General features: G+C 32.5%; 2 protein-coding genes across 2 annotated transcripts; one reads left to right on the top strand and one right to left on the bottom strand.

Annotated features, from left to right (window-relative positions):
• Nucleotides 1–8,317: 8,317 nt before the first annotated feature.
• On the bottom strand, nt 8,318–13,794 carry LOC145620075 (phosphatidylinositol/phosphatidylcholine transfer protein SFH8-like). Its single transcript, XM_081674728.1, has 7 exons — nt 13,666–13,794; nt 11,797–12,398; nt 11,480–11,631; nt 11,175–11,270; nt 10,511–10,767; nt 9,440–9,660; nt 8,318–9,345 (listed from the first exon to the last, which is right to left on the bottom strand). Exons 2-7 carry the CDS (start codon nt 12,130–12,132, stop codon nt 8,980–8,982), a joined length of 1,428 nt encoding a protein of 475 aa, XP_081530854.1. The 5' UTR covers nt 12,133–12,398; nt 13,666–13,794; the 3' UTR covers nt 8,318–8,979.
• A 2,065-nt stretch (nt 13,795–15,859) lies between these two features.
• LOC145620086 (uncharacterized) lies at nt 15,860–17,018 on the top strand. Its single transcript, XM_081674736.1, has 3 exons — nt 15,860–16,074; nt 16,592–16,754; nt 16,880–17,018. The coding sequence occupies exons 1-3, from the start codon at nt 15,950–15,952 to the stop codon at nt 17,012–17,014; spliced, it is 423 nt and encodes a 140-aa protein (XP_081530862.1). The 5' UTR covers nt 15,860–15,949; the 3' UTR covers nt 17,015–17,018.
• Nucleotides 17,019–19,138: the final 2,120 nt, after the last annotated feature.

Below are 19,138 nucleotides of genomic sequence, written 5' to 3' on the forward strand. Positions count from 1 at the left end.
AAACTACACGACCTTATTTAAAAATAAAGTGTGCTCAACATGAATACAGAATATAAGATCAACAATTTTGATCGATTATTTGTTAAACTTGATCATAAGGAATGATTCTTTGATTTTTTTTCTTTTTTTTTTTCTTTTAAAGTTAAATAGATACAAAGTATATAAAAAGATTATTCACATGTTTGACTATCACCTCAAAGATTTTTATGATAATAAAAACGATTAGACAAGGTGGTACCTTAGATATATTATTATTCATATATTAATTCATATGAGAATCCAAGAATATATATATTCTAATTGTATTTATTTACAATTTTTGTATCTTTTTTATTTATATCTTTGGCTTTATTTTAAAAGAGATATGAGAGAACATAATCCAAGGAAGTTGGTGTGACTGTGATCTTAACATAACACCAAAAATTAGACGTTCTAGTCAACAAACTGTCAACTTTGTTAACATTAATTTTAACGTACCAACTTCAACTATCAGCATGAAGAAAAAAAAAAAAATTGATAGAAAATTCCCCAATTAGCATCATAAACACATTTTATTGGTTCCCACCACTTTTCTTTTTATACGGTAAAAAATAGGAAAAAAAAAAGAGTTAGTATTATTGTTAATATAAATAGAAAAAAAATGCGCGTCTATTATAGGTATAATCATTTCTACATAATTAATTTACGTACATATTGTATCATTTTTTCTAATTTGCTTTTATTACTCTGTTAAATTTATTGCCTAAGGTAAAAAAAAAAAAAAAAAAAAAAAAAAAAAAACATGATTAGATGGAAGATTAGTGGATAAATTATGCGCACAAGTTGCAATCAACAATCAATTATGATAATTGGGCCCGATTGATGACGCATTGACGTGTTGGTACTACGGGTAAAAGAAAAGAAGCAACGAAACAAAAGGGCCATACAGTATATATAAGCTTTCTCGCATTTTTTTTCGTCGCGTCCGCCTTTTCAAGCTAAACAAACTTCATAGGCTTAGTTTCTGTAGGAAAGTGATTGTTATACCAGGTAACATTATTCGCAACTTATCAGATATGCTATTAGTAACAATGATGTATTACTTAGAAAATAGAGGGTATGTTTAATAATATTGTCCGACTAACGTTCCTTAAAAAAAAAATGTATGTATGTTTGTTATCCCTTTTTATGACTACTAGTTGAAATCTCGCACATTTTATTCAAGTATGTATATTGGTTTGATCGTTTGCGCTCGATCCATCTCGCCTGTTCACATTTATTGAATTGAGCTAAACTGAACTGAAATGAATATTTTATGAGAGAAGGAAATTAGGACCTAAACTCAACTGAAATTAAGCTAAAGTGAACAGACCCCTCATGAGCTGTGCAGTTTTTGACCAAGGGAAGCCAAGGATCTACCTTATGTACACCACGATCCTTAGTTACAATATCTAAGTTGATATTTAGTAATAGTACGTAATACATAACATAGTTGATTTTATATTGGCCATCCATTCAATACTCATAGATTTTTCTTATAATAACCATATCTTTATTTAAAATAGCTTTTTGTCTCGGAATACTATTACTACTGTAAAGTTGTTTTTCTTAGGATGACTAGAAAGAACGTACTAGAGTTCTTGTGCAAGTTGAAAATGGCAACTAAGCTTGTTGTTAGTCACTGTTTTATACTGTGTTACCATGAATCTGAATTGCGGTATACTGTACTTATCTAACGATTTTTATTTCCAGAATTCTACCTGAATCAATTTCTGTGACTATTAACAAGCTATATATTACTGTTGAAGATATTTTCTGGTTTCATTTGTTTGTATCTGATAAAGATGCTTTTTTGTGGAGCATTATAATATTTGTTACATCACTAATTATTATCAAGCTATTTGTGATCAAATCAATGATAATTATAGCATGGTGGCATTGATAAGAAAATGACTCACTAGAATATAAAAAAAAAGAGCTAAAATTGAAAATCTTAGGCATAAATTATACGAGTACACTAATAACAAGAATTCACGTGTAATTTAGTTATGCATTTCTAATCTATACAATTGAAAATTATGCAGTAAATGTTATCTAATGGATGATTTATATACATTGCACTTTTCAAGCAATATCTTCAAGGAGAAAAACAAGGATCAATACAAGATTGCAAGAGTGCTTTCACTAGCTTATTGTACAATATGTACATTTATACTAAGTACTAAGCTGTATTTCAAGCTGAAAATAGCATTGTTGCCGTACGTCTAGATGAATCTATTGATGAGATTTTATTTATTTTGTTTTATTATGCTTTGCTAAAATTCGAATGAAAAGTATTGGTAAAAATGTGAAAAGGACAATAGATAAAGTTTCCACAGTTTATGCACAAACTTTGGCATACATGAACGATTTTAATCATACAGTAATAGTTTGTCTTACATTATCCCAAAATACTAAAAAGTGACAAAGAAAAAGAAAATCACCAAGAAGAAAAATAATATTTGATTTCTTCCTCAAATAATATAATACGTAGTAGTTTCATTTTGCTTACAAATTTTGTATGTAAATAAGTTGAAATATCATTTCACCTTTATTATTATTTTTTATTCATTTTTAATAAACTAAATCCTACTATCTAATTTTTTCTCACAATCAACTAAAACCTTTATTAATTCCTACATACAAGTAAGTGTGTTAAAGGCAGATGAAGGTTTTTAACTTTTTATTTAGGAATGGAATTTTAAACTATGCACAAATGCACTACTACTAGCTCTTAATTCTCATATACAAACAAAATGAACATTGTCCCCTCGATTTTTAGAAAGCTACCCCTCTTACCATAATTTGCAACAAAATAACGCAATGTGTCACCTTAATTCTACCTTTTGAGACCAAATACACCCATACTTTTCTATAAATAATCAACTTTAAAGGTATCAAAGATGTATGCCCTAATTATATATGCATATAACATGTGGACTGTACCACACCACATCTTTTCTAAGGAAAATCAATCTTTATTCTTTAGGCTAAAACTTGCTTGTGGCTGAGCTTAATTACGTGTTTGTTTGTATATTCAAGATTCAATATCAACCCATCCAGTGCAGTAAGATCACTTGCACTTTGAAGCTGTTGATGGGTGAATGAGAGTACATTTATGAATCGCATAACAAATAACCTCTCAATAATATAGAAAAATTAACGAACTTATTACTAATGTAGTCAAATAAATCACCCCTCATCATTAAGTAATAAGAAGCATAAGTCACCCATTGATAGTACATATATATACGCCGTAACAATCATTCATCAATCAAACAAAATACCGTCCAAGACTAGTTGTATCAAAAATTTTAGGAACGAGTGTGCACATATATAGTTTTGAATTTTTTTTTGAAGGGTATATAGTTTTGAATTTGATTATTTATTTATTTGTATTTTCAATAAATATTACATAATCAAAATAAGATATGACACTACCATACAAATATTCAATTATTACCAAATTTGAAAATAACTAAGGCTGTCGGGCATGCAATATTTCACTAGTTGTAATTAGTAATAACGTGGAACATGCTAAAGTTGATTCTGATTATCGAGCGACCAAAACACGGTAATAGTATACGCTAATATCAAAATTCTATGAAGTTTAATAGTAATAATAATCAAAGATAGATAATGCAATGCTCATATCAATATATCCTTGACTAAAGTACAACGCTTTAACAACAATTTAACAACCCAATAGACGGTCCATGTCTTCGGCATGTATTTCGTCCCAGCTAGAATAATGCCGTAACCAAGATAATAATCCGTACTTTGTATTAATCATGGTAATTAATTAATTAACGTATACTACTAGTAATAGCTAATCTAATCTACTAAGGAGTTCTTGGTCATCAAATTATTAATTAATGAAAAGTAAGCAAGCAGCTTTTCTAATTACCAACCACCAATGGCCTGCACGTGAGCTCTTATCTTAATCTTAATCAAGATTATGATCAATAACTGATAAGATTAGTTTAAGTTTAAGCAAAATCTAGTCAGATAATATTCTTTAGTTTGTTTAAACTTATGGGCAGGTTGGCCTGCCTATAGAATGTCAGATAACTTGTTACGGTTCTCTGCATACTCATCAGGAATATTTTCTTAATTCACAACCAGAATTCCACCCAAATCTTATACTACTTCCGTTTCATATTACTCGCAACAAATGAATATTTTATGTCTCACAAATAATACCCCTTTGTTGCGAGTAATATGAAACGGAGGTAGTACTTCGAATCATAATCATTTACGTGGATCAATCATCTGTTAACCTACTTGTAACCCATTTCGGGTTTAGATTATGGTAATTTCAAGTGTGTCAAGTTAAATTGTTTCTTATTAGCAACAATTTTACCCGGCCCTTTTAGTACGAGTTCAATAGTCATATACTGTACCAAGTACTAATTTCTATTACTACCCGATAATGGGCTATTGGCCGGCCAGTCGGTGATGAAATGTTGTCATTTCCACAACAGTCATCTTACTCGTCTATCAGACTATCATCAATTATGAAACGGCCCGTCAATGTTAGTTCACACAAATTTTTGGAAAAGGAAGACTTTAGGCTTAAACATGTCTAGTTGTTATACACTTATACCCAAAATCAACCCACCGTCTAAAAAAAAGAGACAAAAAACACTATTACTACTTACTAAGTTACTAGTAACTTTGTAAATAGACTTCTGAATCAAAATTAGTGCACGTAACACTGCTAGTAACAAAGCTTGTTGTACATAAAAGTGAAGAGTAAGTGGAGAAGTTTTGATCACATATTAGCCGAAAGTGGCCCACGTAAGCTTGCTCCTAAATCCTTGCATTCTTTTTTTTTTTTTTTTTTTTGACAATGAATCCTTGCATTCATAAACAATAAGATTCATATTATCTGTTCAGTATATGAAGGGTCACCATTGATTTACCATTTACAAACACCATTTTTACATGGTTTTTATTTGTAAGATTGAATTATACTAGAAGAATAATAAAAACTTTGAGAATTTAATCAATAGAATAAATAAAAAGTACATATCCATCCTTTCGTGTTAGCAGACAGCAACTAGAATCTTCCTATACACTTTATTAATTATATGAAATTGTAAACATGTAGCTCAATGTACATGAAATTTTATAACTTTATGATAAAATTAATGAAAATTAATGAACCAATTTTATTAATTTATACAGATTATTAGATTAAGGCATGTGCATGCTTTATCTACAAGCACGAAAAGCTGTATTTACGCATTATGCAGCTTGTCAAAGAAATCCACAAATACCTAATTTTATTACAAAATTTACTTTTTTTTTTCTTTTCTAAATTCAATTTTGATGTGCGGATTAATTATTCAAGAACAGAACATATATCGTGGAATCATGTCTTTGTTTTGAGTCTGGTCTCCAACTCAACAACCCACATTATTACACAATCCGTCTTTTTAACTACTTAATAAAGTCATAACCAGAGTTGTTTTACGTAGGATCATTAAGATCTGAAATTTGTAAATTATAAAGAGAAACTAAATCAATATGAAGTACTATTCAAAAAAAAAAAAAAATCAATATGAAGTACAAATTTTACTACACATAATAGTTATGGGATCGGATGACATATAAATTTGGCATAAATATTCAGGCGTGATCCATCGAAATAAGGCTAACAGTACAATTTAAAAAAAAAAGAAAAAAAAGCCTTATAAGTTAAGAATGCACCCTCGTACGCTAGTGACTAGCTTAGGCAGGGGTGATAGTGAGTCTAACTAGCTCGTGATCTACTCATCTTCAGCACGAGATCCTCATTGAATTGATCAAGCATACCTAAGCTTGACTCAAGAGTTTTGTAAACAAGTTTGCAATACCCAATTGAATTGGAGTTTCTATTGAGTTCATGCATGCAATGCTTATGATCAGGCTCTCAAATACGAAAAGATGTGGTGGAGTTTCTATTGAGCAAAGGTTTTGGTAACAGAATGCTACTGCCTTAAATCGGCAAATTGACTCTTATGGTAAATCTTAGTAGAAATCGTTTTGAACTCGAAAAGCTCACGAGGCTCATCAAGACATCAAGCTAGTTTAAAAAAAGAAAAGGCTCATCAAGCTAAGTAACGTTCGTTTAAGCCAAATATGGTCGACTCACTATCACCTCCTACCCATACCCAACACTAACTAACTACTTCTAATGCGTTTGAAAAATCACACAAAAAGTTGCACCAACAACAATAATAATTCTAATTCAAGTAATAGTCACAAAGCGAAAAGCCAAAATCTTTCTACTATAAGTCAATTATTTCTATAATGAAGGGGCAAATAAACACAAACACAAACACACATTTCTACTAAAAATATTGTATAAATTATAGTACAACCTAAGATCTACTTTTGACCCATTGAATATATTCAACTGCTTAAAATAAACCAGCTGGGTTCATCTTCAATTCATAACCTTTTTAGTATTTTACCATTGGAAACCTTTGCTTTTCTTTTTAAGATATGGAAATCATGAAGATAATGACAAACTAACATGCATGCCAGAGATATTAGTTTAATGAGGTAAACATTAAAGAATAACTTGATATGTATAGCAAGTGGAATAACACATTTAACAGGAAGTACAATTGATTCGTCAATGACACAATTGAAATGCACCTTCATTAATCTAAAGACATTAATCTATTCAACAAGAAGTACTCTTTTTTTATTTTCTTTATCTGCTGATCCTGCCGCCTCGATCGGCAGAAAGAACTTGGAGAGCAAAAGGTTTGAAAAGGAATTATATGTTGATTCATAAAGCATATTCTTAAACAATTAGCAAGTAGATGAATAATATAGATTAGCAAGTGTTTCGTCGTTAATTTTTGACTCCCATGTTTATTTTTCTTTGAAGTGATGCAACACTATATCAAAGAAAGGAATCATATTCCTTGACACATTGAACTCGTGCAATTCGCCGCAGTGATTGCTTAGTACTATAGTTAATCATATTATTACAAGGACACGATTTGACCTGAACTTTGATGTAAACCTTCAGAAATTATTGAACGTGAAAACACAAATCAAGCAGAGAAAACATTTTGAGTATATATAAGACAGTATTTTCTCTCAGAAAACTGCCTTAAACTGGCACCTTCAATTTGTTTAGCATAACCTTATTTACTTAGTTAAAAGTTGTTACAAGGAAAAAGTTTTTGATAAAAAATTAACGATGTACTTTTTTTTAAAGTTAATTTGTATACTTTTATTATTAATGTTGTGTTTGTGTCCTTTATTTTAAGATGCCATTTTTGTATACATGTATAATGTGTATATTCATTTTATTGCAACATAACAAACAACCATAACTCTATCAAGCTATGCTTGGTCTAGTGAGAAAGATTGTACCTTCCAACTTTGAGGCTGGGGGTTCAAACCCCACTAGAGACATTTTGAGGGTGAGAATCCCCACCCTTTCCCTCTCATTCTCAAAGTGTTTAACCCGCAAATACCGGACCAAAAAAACCGTGAGGGTTGAAGTTCGATTGGGGTTATTCTCCTTACCACTAAAAAAAAAAAAAAAAAAAAAAAAAAAAAACCTTTTTAGTGGTCAGATACTCAAATAGTCATTGGCATGGCTATGCAACCCACTTAATTGTTTTGGCGATGTACAATGCTAAATGAGAAACTCTTGACAAATGACCCATTAAAAAATTAATTGTGAAAGAAAAGAGGTGTGTACATGCTATAAGATAAGGACCGTATACTCCAAAATAATATTTAATATGATTTTAAAAAATAAAATAAAATTGAGAATCAAAGTTGACCCAATGGTTAGAGGTTTTTAGCTTACCCATATGAGAGTGATTCGATTCTCACCCGTCAAAAGGGGTTCCCAATTACAAAGTTGCAAGGGACATCAAGAATCGAGTATAAAATATTGTAAGAGTGGTTTGATTCTCACCTCTTTTTAAAAACTTGTCCTCTTCACCTTGTGTGATCTAATATACTGAATTGACTAACTTTAACCGTATTATAGATTCATTTGAATCATACCCATTTGTATTTTTCAAATATTAAATTTTTAAAGGATTTATTAATACACAATTATGATATAGATAGAAGTATTACTCCATATTTGTTTAAGCTAACAAGAATAAGTAATAGAGATTAAAATAAGTTGAATATAACAAGTCTCATGGCAGAGGCAGTGAGAGTCAACAATAGGCAAACTTCTTATAAACTTGAGTGATACGAAGTATATTCCCTTTCTACTGAGGAATTTATGAAAGAGAGGGAATATACTTCGTAAATAGACACAGATAAGTTCAATAAAAATATATACTGCTATACACTCCCAAGTACTAAAGTAATTCATACGAAGTATATGAAAATGGCACATCTGCCGTCTCTAATTCTTCCAGGGTGAAATTATTCAAGTATGAAAACAGCACCTTCACAGGAATACATGATATACACCCCTCTAATCATAATGGTTCAGACTTCAGAAAATATAAACATCATCTGAAAGTCAGATATGCTAACTTTGGACTTCCTACAAACTCCCTTTTAACATATACGAGTATTTCACTCAAATAATGTTCCCTATGCAGCTATGCTTAACTAGAGGATCCCGCTTAGGTTTGGAGTACAAACTCCCTTTTAACATATACGAGTATTCACTCAAATAATATTCCCTATGCAGCTATGCTTAACTAGAGGATCCCACTTAGGTTTGGAGTAGAGGAAGGGGATTTCATTTACTATGAAAGCCACGCTAATTCACCAGGGTCCTTGGTATTTGTCTCTCTCACTGTCTCACAAGTATATAAATATATAATATACAACCCAGCTTTTCTGACAAAATGTTCAACAAGCTAACGCTCCAGTGCCTCATGGTTGAAATTTGAAAGCAATAATGGGCATATTAGATATCTTCTAGAAATAGAATCGGCTTGGCAGATCCAAAACATAAAGCTCACTCTTACCTCACAAGAGTATGTTTGGACGGCTATCAGAGTCATATAATCCCGCAAGCAAAGCAACAAGCACGCATAACATAAGAAAACCAATCATACCAGTTCTTAGCACCTGATCAAAGCTATGACGAACATCAATTTCAGATCTGAGAAAATCAAGATCAACACTTTCGCCATTAAGTCCATCTGCAAGCAGTTGACTTGCCACTTCTATAGAAGGATAGCGCTGAATGTTGTGGGAAATTGCACTTGAGCACACTGAGCATTTGCATTCACCATCAAGACACGCTGGAATTTCCTTAAAAAACTCAAAAAGAATCTCGTGGTACTGTTCCCCAAAAAATTTCAACTTTTGTTGAGTGACTGGTTTTAGAACCTGAAAGAAATCCATATTCAACTGCTTAGTGAAACTGCAAGAGAAGAAAAATGAAATGACACAATGGCCAACAGTATTAAGGCAAGGAACTCACTTTCATAACAGTTTGTGCCATCACCCGAATTACAGGAGGAAGCCGAATGACATATAAACCACCAAGACAGTGTGGAAAGTGATCTTGAAAGAGCAGAGAGCAGGATCTTATCATCTGCACTGGAAGTCTAAAAGGGGATAAACCTTTGCAATCTACCACTACCATAATTCCAGGACTTTCACGATCAGCCAAATGCAGGATACCATGCTCCATCTGAGAAACTACATCAACAGCCAATATCCACTCAGCATGCGCCTAACTCCTCACTAAAGACACTAAAGATATTTCCATAGCTAAGTAAGCTTTTTTTTTTTTTTTAATTTTTTTTTTACACCATAGCTTAGTAAAGCTAACTAAAGGTAGCCTCATCTTGTGTGGTTGAGTGCATGCATATGAGAAAATTGTATCTTCACTTGACAGTAGGAAATGTGTTCGTGTACACAAGGCAAGCAGTGACACATTGTATAGTTCTCAGAACAAGAATACACGTGTAAAATTTAGTGCTGTTGGTCTAGGGCCTCTATGCAGTTAAAGTAACCCATAGGGCTTGAAAAGGAAAGGGATAGCACTTGAATCTAATTATTCTCTGGTTGAAGTGTAGAATTAGTGCCTCTTATAAAATTCAAATTTAAATGAAAAGCATTAGAGATAATACATGTTTCCTAATTTTTGAGTTAACTCTTCTTCAAACCTATTGAGAGGCCTGAATTTAAGAACTCCGAAAGCAAGTAGCTAAGTTAATGAATTTAGCTTTGTAAATGACTTGCTGTAAATGGTCTGTGAGGAATCATCATAGAGATAGCTCACACTGCAACTACTTATTGATAAATTGGTGATTGATACTCTGTCAATGAAAGATACAGTTCATTTTATTCCCCTTCACCCCCTACCCCATAACACTCCCAACCAAAAAAAAATTAAAAAATATATAAACAAAAACATAAAATAAAAAAAAAAAAGAAGAAAAAGAAGAAGACAAGGGAACTCCAAGACGGTTCTCCACGAAGATTGAGTACTACATCCGCAAAGATGGAAATTTCAATAAAGCCTTTCCAAGGTATAAAGACTTACCAATCGCCTGAGCAATTCGAGGTCTATCCCGAGTTGGCATATTGGTGCAAGCTACACCAAGTCGTACAATCAAGCAAGGTCTTTGTCTCAGATCATAGCCATGCCAGAAGACTATGTCAGACCACCCCTTAAGTTCTGGTTCCGATAGAATGTGATATGTTTCTCTCCAACGAATTGTCTTCTTAATTGATGAAAGCAGGCTTGAAAAGTCACCATTGGCAGAGCTGTAAAATCTTCGTAGCTCACTCTCATTGATCCTACAATGTTGCATCCCATAAAATTCGGCCATTTATTTCTTCTTATTCTTATCCACCCTCTCATAACTAAAAATAAAAAATAAAAATAAAAAATTTCCTTTTCATTGAGCAGCAAGATAGGTAGTAGTATACCATTAAACAGCACATGCACTGATTTGTAATTTTGGTTTCATCTTTCCTAATCAGGTTCTTAATACAAGCTTAGTTTTTTAATACTCTGATTTGATTGGGAGGATAGATAGGATAAAAAAGCAACAGTATTAAGTATTAACAGCAAGCAATTATGGAGTATTTAGGATATGTTCTTAATGAAAAAAAGAAAAGGATAGAACAAAAACTATTTAGGACATTTGCACTAAATATTTCTAATTTTCATACTATTTATTGTTTCCATTGTACATGATTACCTGTCTGGTAAGTTGATCCCTTGATTTTCTAGCTCTTTGTAGAGTTTTAGAATCCAATCTTCTGATGATGGACTAATAGAAGATTCATCATTGTTCCTGAAACAGAATACCAGCTTATAAATGACGGGTAGCATAACAGTAACAAAAGGACACATTTTTAATCACATAAAAAGGATCCTGCACCAGAAACTGCTAAAGAGCTAATTTCAGTGACACACAAAATCAAATTTCAACGAAGTCATTCATCTGAACTTATACAACCAATTGGTCAAATCAATAATGTAAAGTGAATGCTATTGGTTTACCTTACATCAACATGGGGCTGTACAGAAGGTAAGTCTTCATCCAAATTCTCAAGTACATGAGAATCATGGTGATCATCTGTAGAGCTCACCTGATCTGATTTTTCAGAGAAAGCTGTTGCTATGGAGAGGACTAACAATGGTCGTGACAACATCTGACAATAATTATTTACAAAATCTCTTAGAAAGGGGGGTTTCAAAGAAGAAAAAAAAAAGGAAACCATGATCCAAACTGCATAATGATGAAAAGAGACTGAACTATGTACCATTAACCTTCAACAAGGAACACAGCTTAAAAGAATGGCAGAACTAAGTAGTACCTGCATACCATGCACCAAGCCCTTGAAGGGTGCCCATTTGATCCATTTAAATGGTGGATAGCATAGCATTTGGAATGCCTGAAGACTACGCCAAGCAAATGGACACTTAGCGCTTGAAAACCTCCTTGTAGTTTCCAGAACAGCAACTTTTAGCAGAAAAAAGCCTAAATCAGCAGCAACTCCTCTTACTGCACGATCTTTAAAAGCAATATGATCAAGAGACTTCCGTGTCAAAGTCTTTGGAACGGAAGCAACCTTGGCTGTAATTTTCTGAGAGGTAACACTAGCCAATTTAGAATTACTTCTCAGACCAGAGCCACTCTGCCGATCCTCCATCTACTAAGCTTGAGAAACCTTTCAACTCAGAAATTCACTGTTTTCCAAATTATTTTCTTCTAGTAAGAAAAGTAAACGAAGAGGACCATGTGTTCCTGCCTCAAGCAGTGATCCATGACACTAGGATACAAAATCTTGTCATTTTTCTGCTTACAAATAGCTAAAGAGGACGGAAGAACAAAGTGTGCAGGACCCCTGCTACTGCAGCTCCCAATTTTTGTTGAGGCAGATTTCGTTGTTATCTTACACAAGTGTAGTTAACGAAGCTGCAACAACATTTATCCATCTCAAACAGAATAATTTTTAAGATTCAAGAACCATATGAACAGGAATATACAATCTAATTCCTAATAATTCCTTCTTTTAAATTTGTACTCAGATGGTCGGATCATCTTAGAAAGCATGTATACATTTCTATTAATAAAGATATCAGAGAGTATTTCCCAAACCCTCCACTTTTCCCACCTCCCAAGCACCAACAATATATCTTAATAGCTAAAGATTAAACTCAGCACAAATGACTTAGTAATATGCACTCAGTATCAAATCTCTAACCCTCTGTCTTAAACTAATTCACTCTTCTGTTTTGAGCTCACCTGCTAGAGAGTAGAGGCTGTCATCAGATCTCAGTTCCTACATCACTTTCTGATTCCTCATACCTTATCATTTTCTAGAGGAAAATTCTTCACAGTCCATTCAACATGGAATTACGAAATGTATTGGAATATATGGGACAATTTCAGATGTCATAGTGATCAAGATATGTTTTGCAAAATTAGATATGTAATTAAGTAGGAAAATAAGTTTTCAATAAAAAAATCTTGGGACATAAATTCTCGCGCACATTAAACAAAAAGTTTCCACCTCATGTTACTCGGACTCTTCATCTCAACTCAAGTGCCCGTGAGAATCCTTGACACTCCGGCAATGAAATAGATTAATAGACTCTTCAACACACTTCATTTTCGGCTAAAATTGTGAAATTTCAACACACGGTCTCCGTGTTAGAGTAACATATATTCCACTTAACGAAATCCTATTACGCAAATCATAAACTTACAGTACAGCCCTAATTCCGCCATATATCTAGTAAAATATGCTCCCATATCCAAATTCACGCATATATCAAAGTGTCCAAAAATCAAATTAGACTAATTTCCAGATTTTAGCAGCACAATTCTGTCAAATTCAAAGCTTCCATTACATTCCTCTAAAAAAATCGCAAAACTCAACCTCAAGTTGCAATTTCGAACTGAAAATCAATCATCACTAAACCCTTAGATATCATGATTTAAACTACTTTTTCCAAATTTAACACAATTTCCACCAAATAATTCCTTCGACAAAATTCGCAACAAATTAGTCCTAACAATTAATTTCTCAACAAAATGCTAAAAACATGCGATTTCGTATGCGAATGCAAATTAAGACAACAATGCAAGATCATATTCAACAACAAACAATTAATTTAAATCAATAAATCGAGATTAGGTGAGAAATTTCAATTAAAGAAAAGGAAACAATTGAATTTACCTGAAGAAGGCAGCTTCAAAGTAGAAGTCCAAAGAGATCGGAGATTTCAGAAAATGATTGAAAAACACGGATTATTTGTAGGACCAAGTAGGATGTTTGGAAAACAACAGAGACCGGACAAGGGAATAAATATTGCGAAAAAAATATCTAAAAAGTCGCGGCTTTTTCATTTCTCCGTTCGTCAAACCATGTCGTTTTATACGTAGCATTTGATTTTTTTAAGGTGAAGATTGTTTAAAATTGTGTTAATTAGGAAAATTATTTATGTATCGTACCATTAGTTGATGGCGTGATACTATATTCAAATGAATCAAATCACATTACTCAGTGTTGGGTTTGTTCATCCTAGATCCCACGTGAAAAGTGAAAAGTGAAAAGTGAAAAGTGAAAAGTCAAAAGATTAAGTAAAGAGCTCCATATAAGTGGAAGCACACTCCAATAGTAGAGGCCTTTTGAAAAGGTGGCCAAAACAAATTCGTGCGGACTAGATTCAAAGCAGACAAATATCATATTAATGTGGAGTGCAGTGTGCGTGCGACCCGGGCGTTATGTTTGTGGGACACTCCCTCAAATGTGTGATATTGCGATTGTGGTGACACTCCAATAGTATAAGGTCGTTTGAACAAAGCTGTGTGGGCTAGGCCCAAACGGACAATATCATACTAATGTGGAGTGGGGTGTGCGTGTGACCCGTCAAGTGGATGACCCGAGCCCAACAGGTAGTTAATTATTCCCCTTTTTAAAAAAAAAATCAAAAATAATTTCATTCAGCGTGAATGGGCCTAAAAGTTTTTTTTTTTTTTTTTTAAATCAAATAAGATACGAGACAATCTTTGAAACATAATGAGTATTTATATTTAGGGAGTATATGTAACAATAAGTTATAAATGGGTTATCGTAATAAAAAAAAAAGTTATAAGGGGGCGTTTGGTTCGCAGAGTGGTATAGGTTTGGAATCAGGTATAGGGTTAAGGTGGTATCGGGTTGGAACTTGATACTTAATACCATGTGTTTGGTTCAATTCTGAAATGAAATATCATCCCCTTAATTTCATATATTTAATACCTAAAGGAATGGAATGAGCCAAACCCACCCTCCCCCCAAGGTTTCTAAACCCCATACCTCATGGGTTTGAGGTATGGGTTTAAAAATCATATTTTTGACAACCAAGCATATGGTATGGGTTTTGGTCATTCTAAACCCATACCTAATACCTATAATCCGCGAACCAAACGTCCCCTAAATGGGTTATTATAAATCTTATGAAATTTAAAATTTACTCTACATATACTTTGAAGATTTTCATTAAGATACCATTAAATTCTTTAAATTTAGAGTGATTGAAAATATATCTTTTTAAGAGACTTATTGAGCTTGTACTCCAAATTTACACAAACATTTTATTGGAGTAAAGTTAGAGTAGATTGCATTTTGCATAGATTCCTTTTTCTCGTATGCAAATTTTGTACATAATATTTTTTTTTTAAAAAATTATTATTATTATTATTATTTTTAATTTTATTTTTAAATTATAACGGAGTGCATCATAATTAGCCGAGAAATTAGGTGTAACAACAATCTAGCTGTCCTATGCGTATTGTATTTCATTTTCAGGAGTAAATCGTGACCCCTTTATGCCTTATTAATTAATAACCAAATTACTCAGATCAATCACTGGGGAAGTAGTGAACTAGTGATTACTACGAAGCATAAGTATTTCTATATTTGTGAAAAATATTATCGATAAAGTAGGAAAGTTGATATTTATAATGTTATTTTAAGTGTAAAAAGTATCACAAATGATAATGATATGTAGAATACGAATTCATATATGAAAATATGAAATACGAAAATTTTGGATATTTTTAGAGCTAAGACATAAACCATTAAAATTTTATCAACTAGAACCTTACAAATTCAACCAAATATAGAATATTAATTTATTATCTTCTGAGCCAAACATTTGTTAAATAATAAATAAATCGATGTTTTATTGTTTTAATATAGTCACTGAAATCAACAATGTTATTCCTATCCAAAAAAAACAAAACAAAATTAGATTAACGAGTGCATGCAAACGGGTGGCATCTCCATACCTCTCACACCTTGCTCATGCACCCAACACGTGTTGGAATTGAGGATTGATGCAAAAAATTGCATGACAAGAAAAAAGTTATAAACCGATGAAATTACAATCAGAATTCAGAAATATATATATAAAAAAAATTGGATCTTTTATAATATTTCATAAACTCAATCAAATCAACTTGAATTTGGGGAAAAAATGGCTTCAAAGTTGAACCCAGCGTATGCTTATACAGTTTTGTATGTTAAAGACGTTGAAAAAGCCGTTGCATTTTATTCCAAAGCTTTTGGCATCAACATTCGCCGTTTAGACAATTCTCGCAGGTAAAATAATCACGTAAATAAGCTTTTGTGTCTATAAATTTTGGCGCAGCTTGATTTGATAAACTAATTTCCCATGGTCTTCAAAAAAAAAAAAAAAAAAAAAAAAAAGATCGATCTATATATATCGACTGTTGAGTATCATGTTATCATTTACGTCTTAATATTAAAAATATTTTTGCTCGTTTATAAATGAGCAAATAATCCCGAATGTACTAGACAGACTCTTCATGACTCCATATATTGAGGAGCAATATGTTCACGATTATATTCTACCACAAATATGGAGCATCATGTTGTACATGGTATATACAAGAACTATTATTATTAAATTGTCGTAGTAGGAAATTTAAAGTAATACTAATTCATCAATGGTATGAAAGATCATACGACATCTACAATAGAATTTAAAATTGATGAATACTCCAACCACATTACTCTAATTACTTTCCGTGTGTTTTTAATAGATTGTCATTTTTTAATTAAATTGTAATTTGATTGATTGTGGTATGATGTGTAGATGGGGAGAGTTGGAGAGTGGACAGACCACAATAGCATTCACCCCAATCCATCAACACGAGACCGATGAGGTAACAGGTGAGGTCCATACATTTCAATCCAAACGCGAACGAGGACCAATCGAGGTGTGCTTCGATTACGCCGATGTGGATGCTGCTTACAAGGTTTGTATTGATGATGCATCACAAGTGAATGTTGCCTTTGTTTTTATTTAATACTCATTTGTTGCACATAATAAGAAACGGAGGTAAGGATTTTCTTTTTCAACACATGTTATGTTTTTGAACAGAGGGCTTTGGAGAATGGCGCAGAAGCAGTGAGTCCACCTGAACAAAAGGAATGGAACCAGAAGGTTGGATACGTTCGTGATATCGATGGCATGGTTGTTAGGCTTGGCAGCAATGTCACTCCCCCACAACATTAGATAGATGGCCTTTTTAGTACGAAGTATTAGTTTAGTTATGCAATGGTACGAACCACAAGAATTTACTACCTTGAGAATAAATAAATGTACATGTATCAATGTCACTCCCCCTAAACAACATTAGATAGATTATATATATTGTGTTAGTTTATGTAGCGGTACGGGCAAAATTTTACTGCCTTGAGAATAAATGTACATGTATCAATGTATGCCATATTGCCATCCTTTGTTTGGTTATGTAATAGCTAAAAATTGGAGAATTCAAGTTAATCTCTGAGATTGACATGAAAAGTTAATCTAGTACTCCCTTTGTCCCCAATTGTTTGCCCCAAACCATAAATCTACTTTATTAAGGCTTTGGGTAAAAAATGATGCACATGGGTTGACACAATTATCAATGAGGAGAGAGATAGAGAGAGTGCAAGTGGGAAAACTGTTAGAGATAATATCGGAAAATATATGTGTCATATATTTTCTGTATTGATCTTGACAAATTAGGGAGGAGAATAGAATGGCTTTATTATTATTATTATCAATGGGTAGAGTATTTATACAAAACCTAAGAACATAAGATAGGAAACAATCTCCTAAAAGATATACTTTAATAATATCTTATAACCTAAATATATTATTCTCCTAATAAGATCAATACAGAAAATATATCACACATATATTTTCCGATATTATCTCTAACACCCTCCCGCAATCGTAACGGCAATAACACGAATGTTACGATTGGAAATACTTCAAATTGTTGAAGCCGAGATGCACACTATTGTGATGTCGCCTTCAAATTTTTTTTTTCTTCTTTTTCATTCAACGATGAGAACGTTCATCTTTTCGAACTCATCAGTCATCAATCAATCAAACAGGAACGTCATTCTTTTCGAACCTGCAAATATAATAATTTTGGTTTTTCCAGAGCAAAACCGAGCTCCAATCAAATATTGGTTTGTGAGAGTAAACCACACTCAAATTTCTTATTGGTTTTTCAGAGTAAACCACGCTCATATCCAAAGGAGCAAAATCATGCTCGAATCAAGTCACAAACCTTGTCTCACGGCACAAGGAGAACCAAATATATCTTGTCTCACGACACAAGAAGCATAACGCTATTTAATGTCTTCATCTCCAAAGATGTGTTATAGTGGAGGAAGTCCACTCACATACTCCCACACAAAAAAAAATTCTCCCAAAAAAAAAAAAATTCACATACACATATGATTAACGTGTACCAACCCAAAAAAAAAAAAATTTAAAGAGTATTAATATTGCATAGCGGAAGCAAAATTTTGAATCCCACCGGTGGGTTTAACTTTCTAACCCACCGGCAGGGGGAAAAATTTTTGTGAGCGGTCCCAAAATTTAACCTGCTCTTGATACCATGACAAATTAGGGAGAAGAGAATAGAATGGCTTTATTATTATTATTATCAATGGGTAGAGTATTTATACAAAACCTAAGAACATAAGATAGGAAACAATCTCCTAAAAGATATACTTTAATAATATCTTATAACCTAAATATATTATTCTCCTAATAAGATCAATACAGAAAATATATCACATATATTTTCCGATATTATCTCTAACAAAAACATACCAAAAATAGTATAGAGCAATCTTTTGGGAACGCCTTAAAAAGGAAAGTGGAGCAAACAATTAGGGACAGAGAGAGTATATTATTTTACTTTTATTTTTTAAATAATAAAAGTGAAATAGTAAAGTGGCACGAAAACATATGCATAAAGTTGTGAGAGGAGATTAATCTCAGGGATTAAGTGGGGCTCCCTCCTAAAAATTAACTAGAAAATAAATGTATATCTATGTACTCCCTTTGTATGTATTGGTAATTAACGGACTAATGTGGTCGTAGATGTATATATTCCTTTCACTTAGATGGTCGATGCTCTTCCATTTTGAAGTTTAGATAGTTAATCTTTTTAAACATGAAAAGTTTAACTTAGATTCATTTGAAGTCACTAAATTATACGAGTATCTTTAATTTACGATCACTTCATATGAAAATGGGGACATATTTTATTTTTTAAAAAATAGGATAAACGTTATAAATTAGTATGCAATTATGCATGACTATTATTGTATTTTTTGGAGGCGCTCTAGG

Source organism: Chenopodium album, chromosome 3, assembly GCF_948465745.1.
Source record: "Chenopodium album chromosome 3, dcCheAlbu1.1, whole genome shotgun sequence".
NCBI lineage: Eukaryota > Viridiplantae > Streptophyta > Magnoliopsida > Caryophyllales > Amaranthaceae > Chenopodium > Chenopodium album.

Excerpts from the sequence above, each read along its gene's own strand:
- LOC145620086 (XM_081674736.1), top strand. The coding sequence starts at position 15,950 with ATGGCTTCAAAGTTGAACCCAGCGTATGCTTATACAGTTTTGTATGTT. Across the intron at positions 16,075-16,591 it reads CGTTTAGACAATTCTCGCAG|ATGGGGAGAGTTGGAGAGTG; the intron begins GTAAAATAATCA and ends TATGATGTGTAG. Across the intron at positions 16,755-16,879 it reads ATGTGGATGCTGCTTACAAG|AGGGCTTTGGAGAATGGCGC; the intron begins GTTTGTATTGAT and ends GTTTTTGAACAG.
- LOC145620075 (XM_081674728.1), bottom strand. The coding sequence starts at position 12,132 with ATGGAGGATCGGCAGAGTGGCTCTGGTCTGAGAAGTAATTCTAAATTG. Across the intron at positions 11,632-11,796 it reads GCTTGGTGCATGGTATGCAG|ATGTTGTCACGACCATTGTT; the intron begins GTACTACTTAGT and ends AATTATTGTCAG. Across the intron at positions 9,661-10,510 it reads TCGAATTGCTCAGGCGATTG|TTTCTCAGATGGAGCATGGT; the intron begins GTAAGTCTTTAT and ends CTGTTGATGTAG.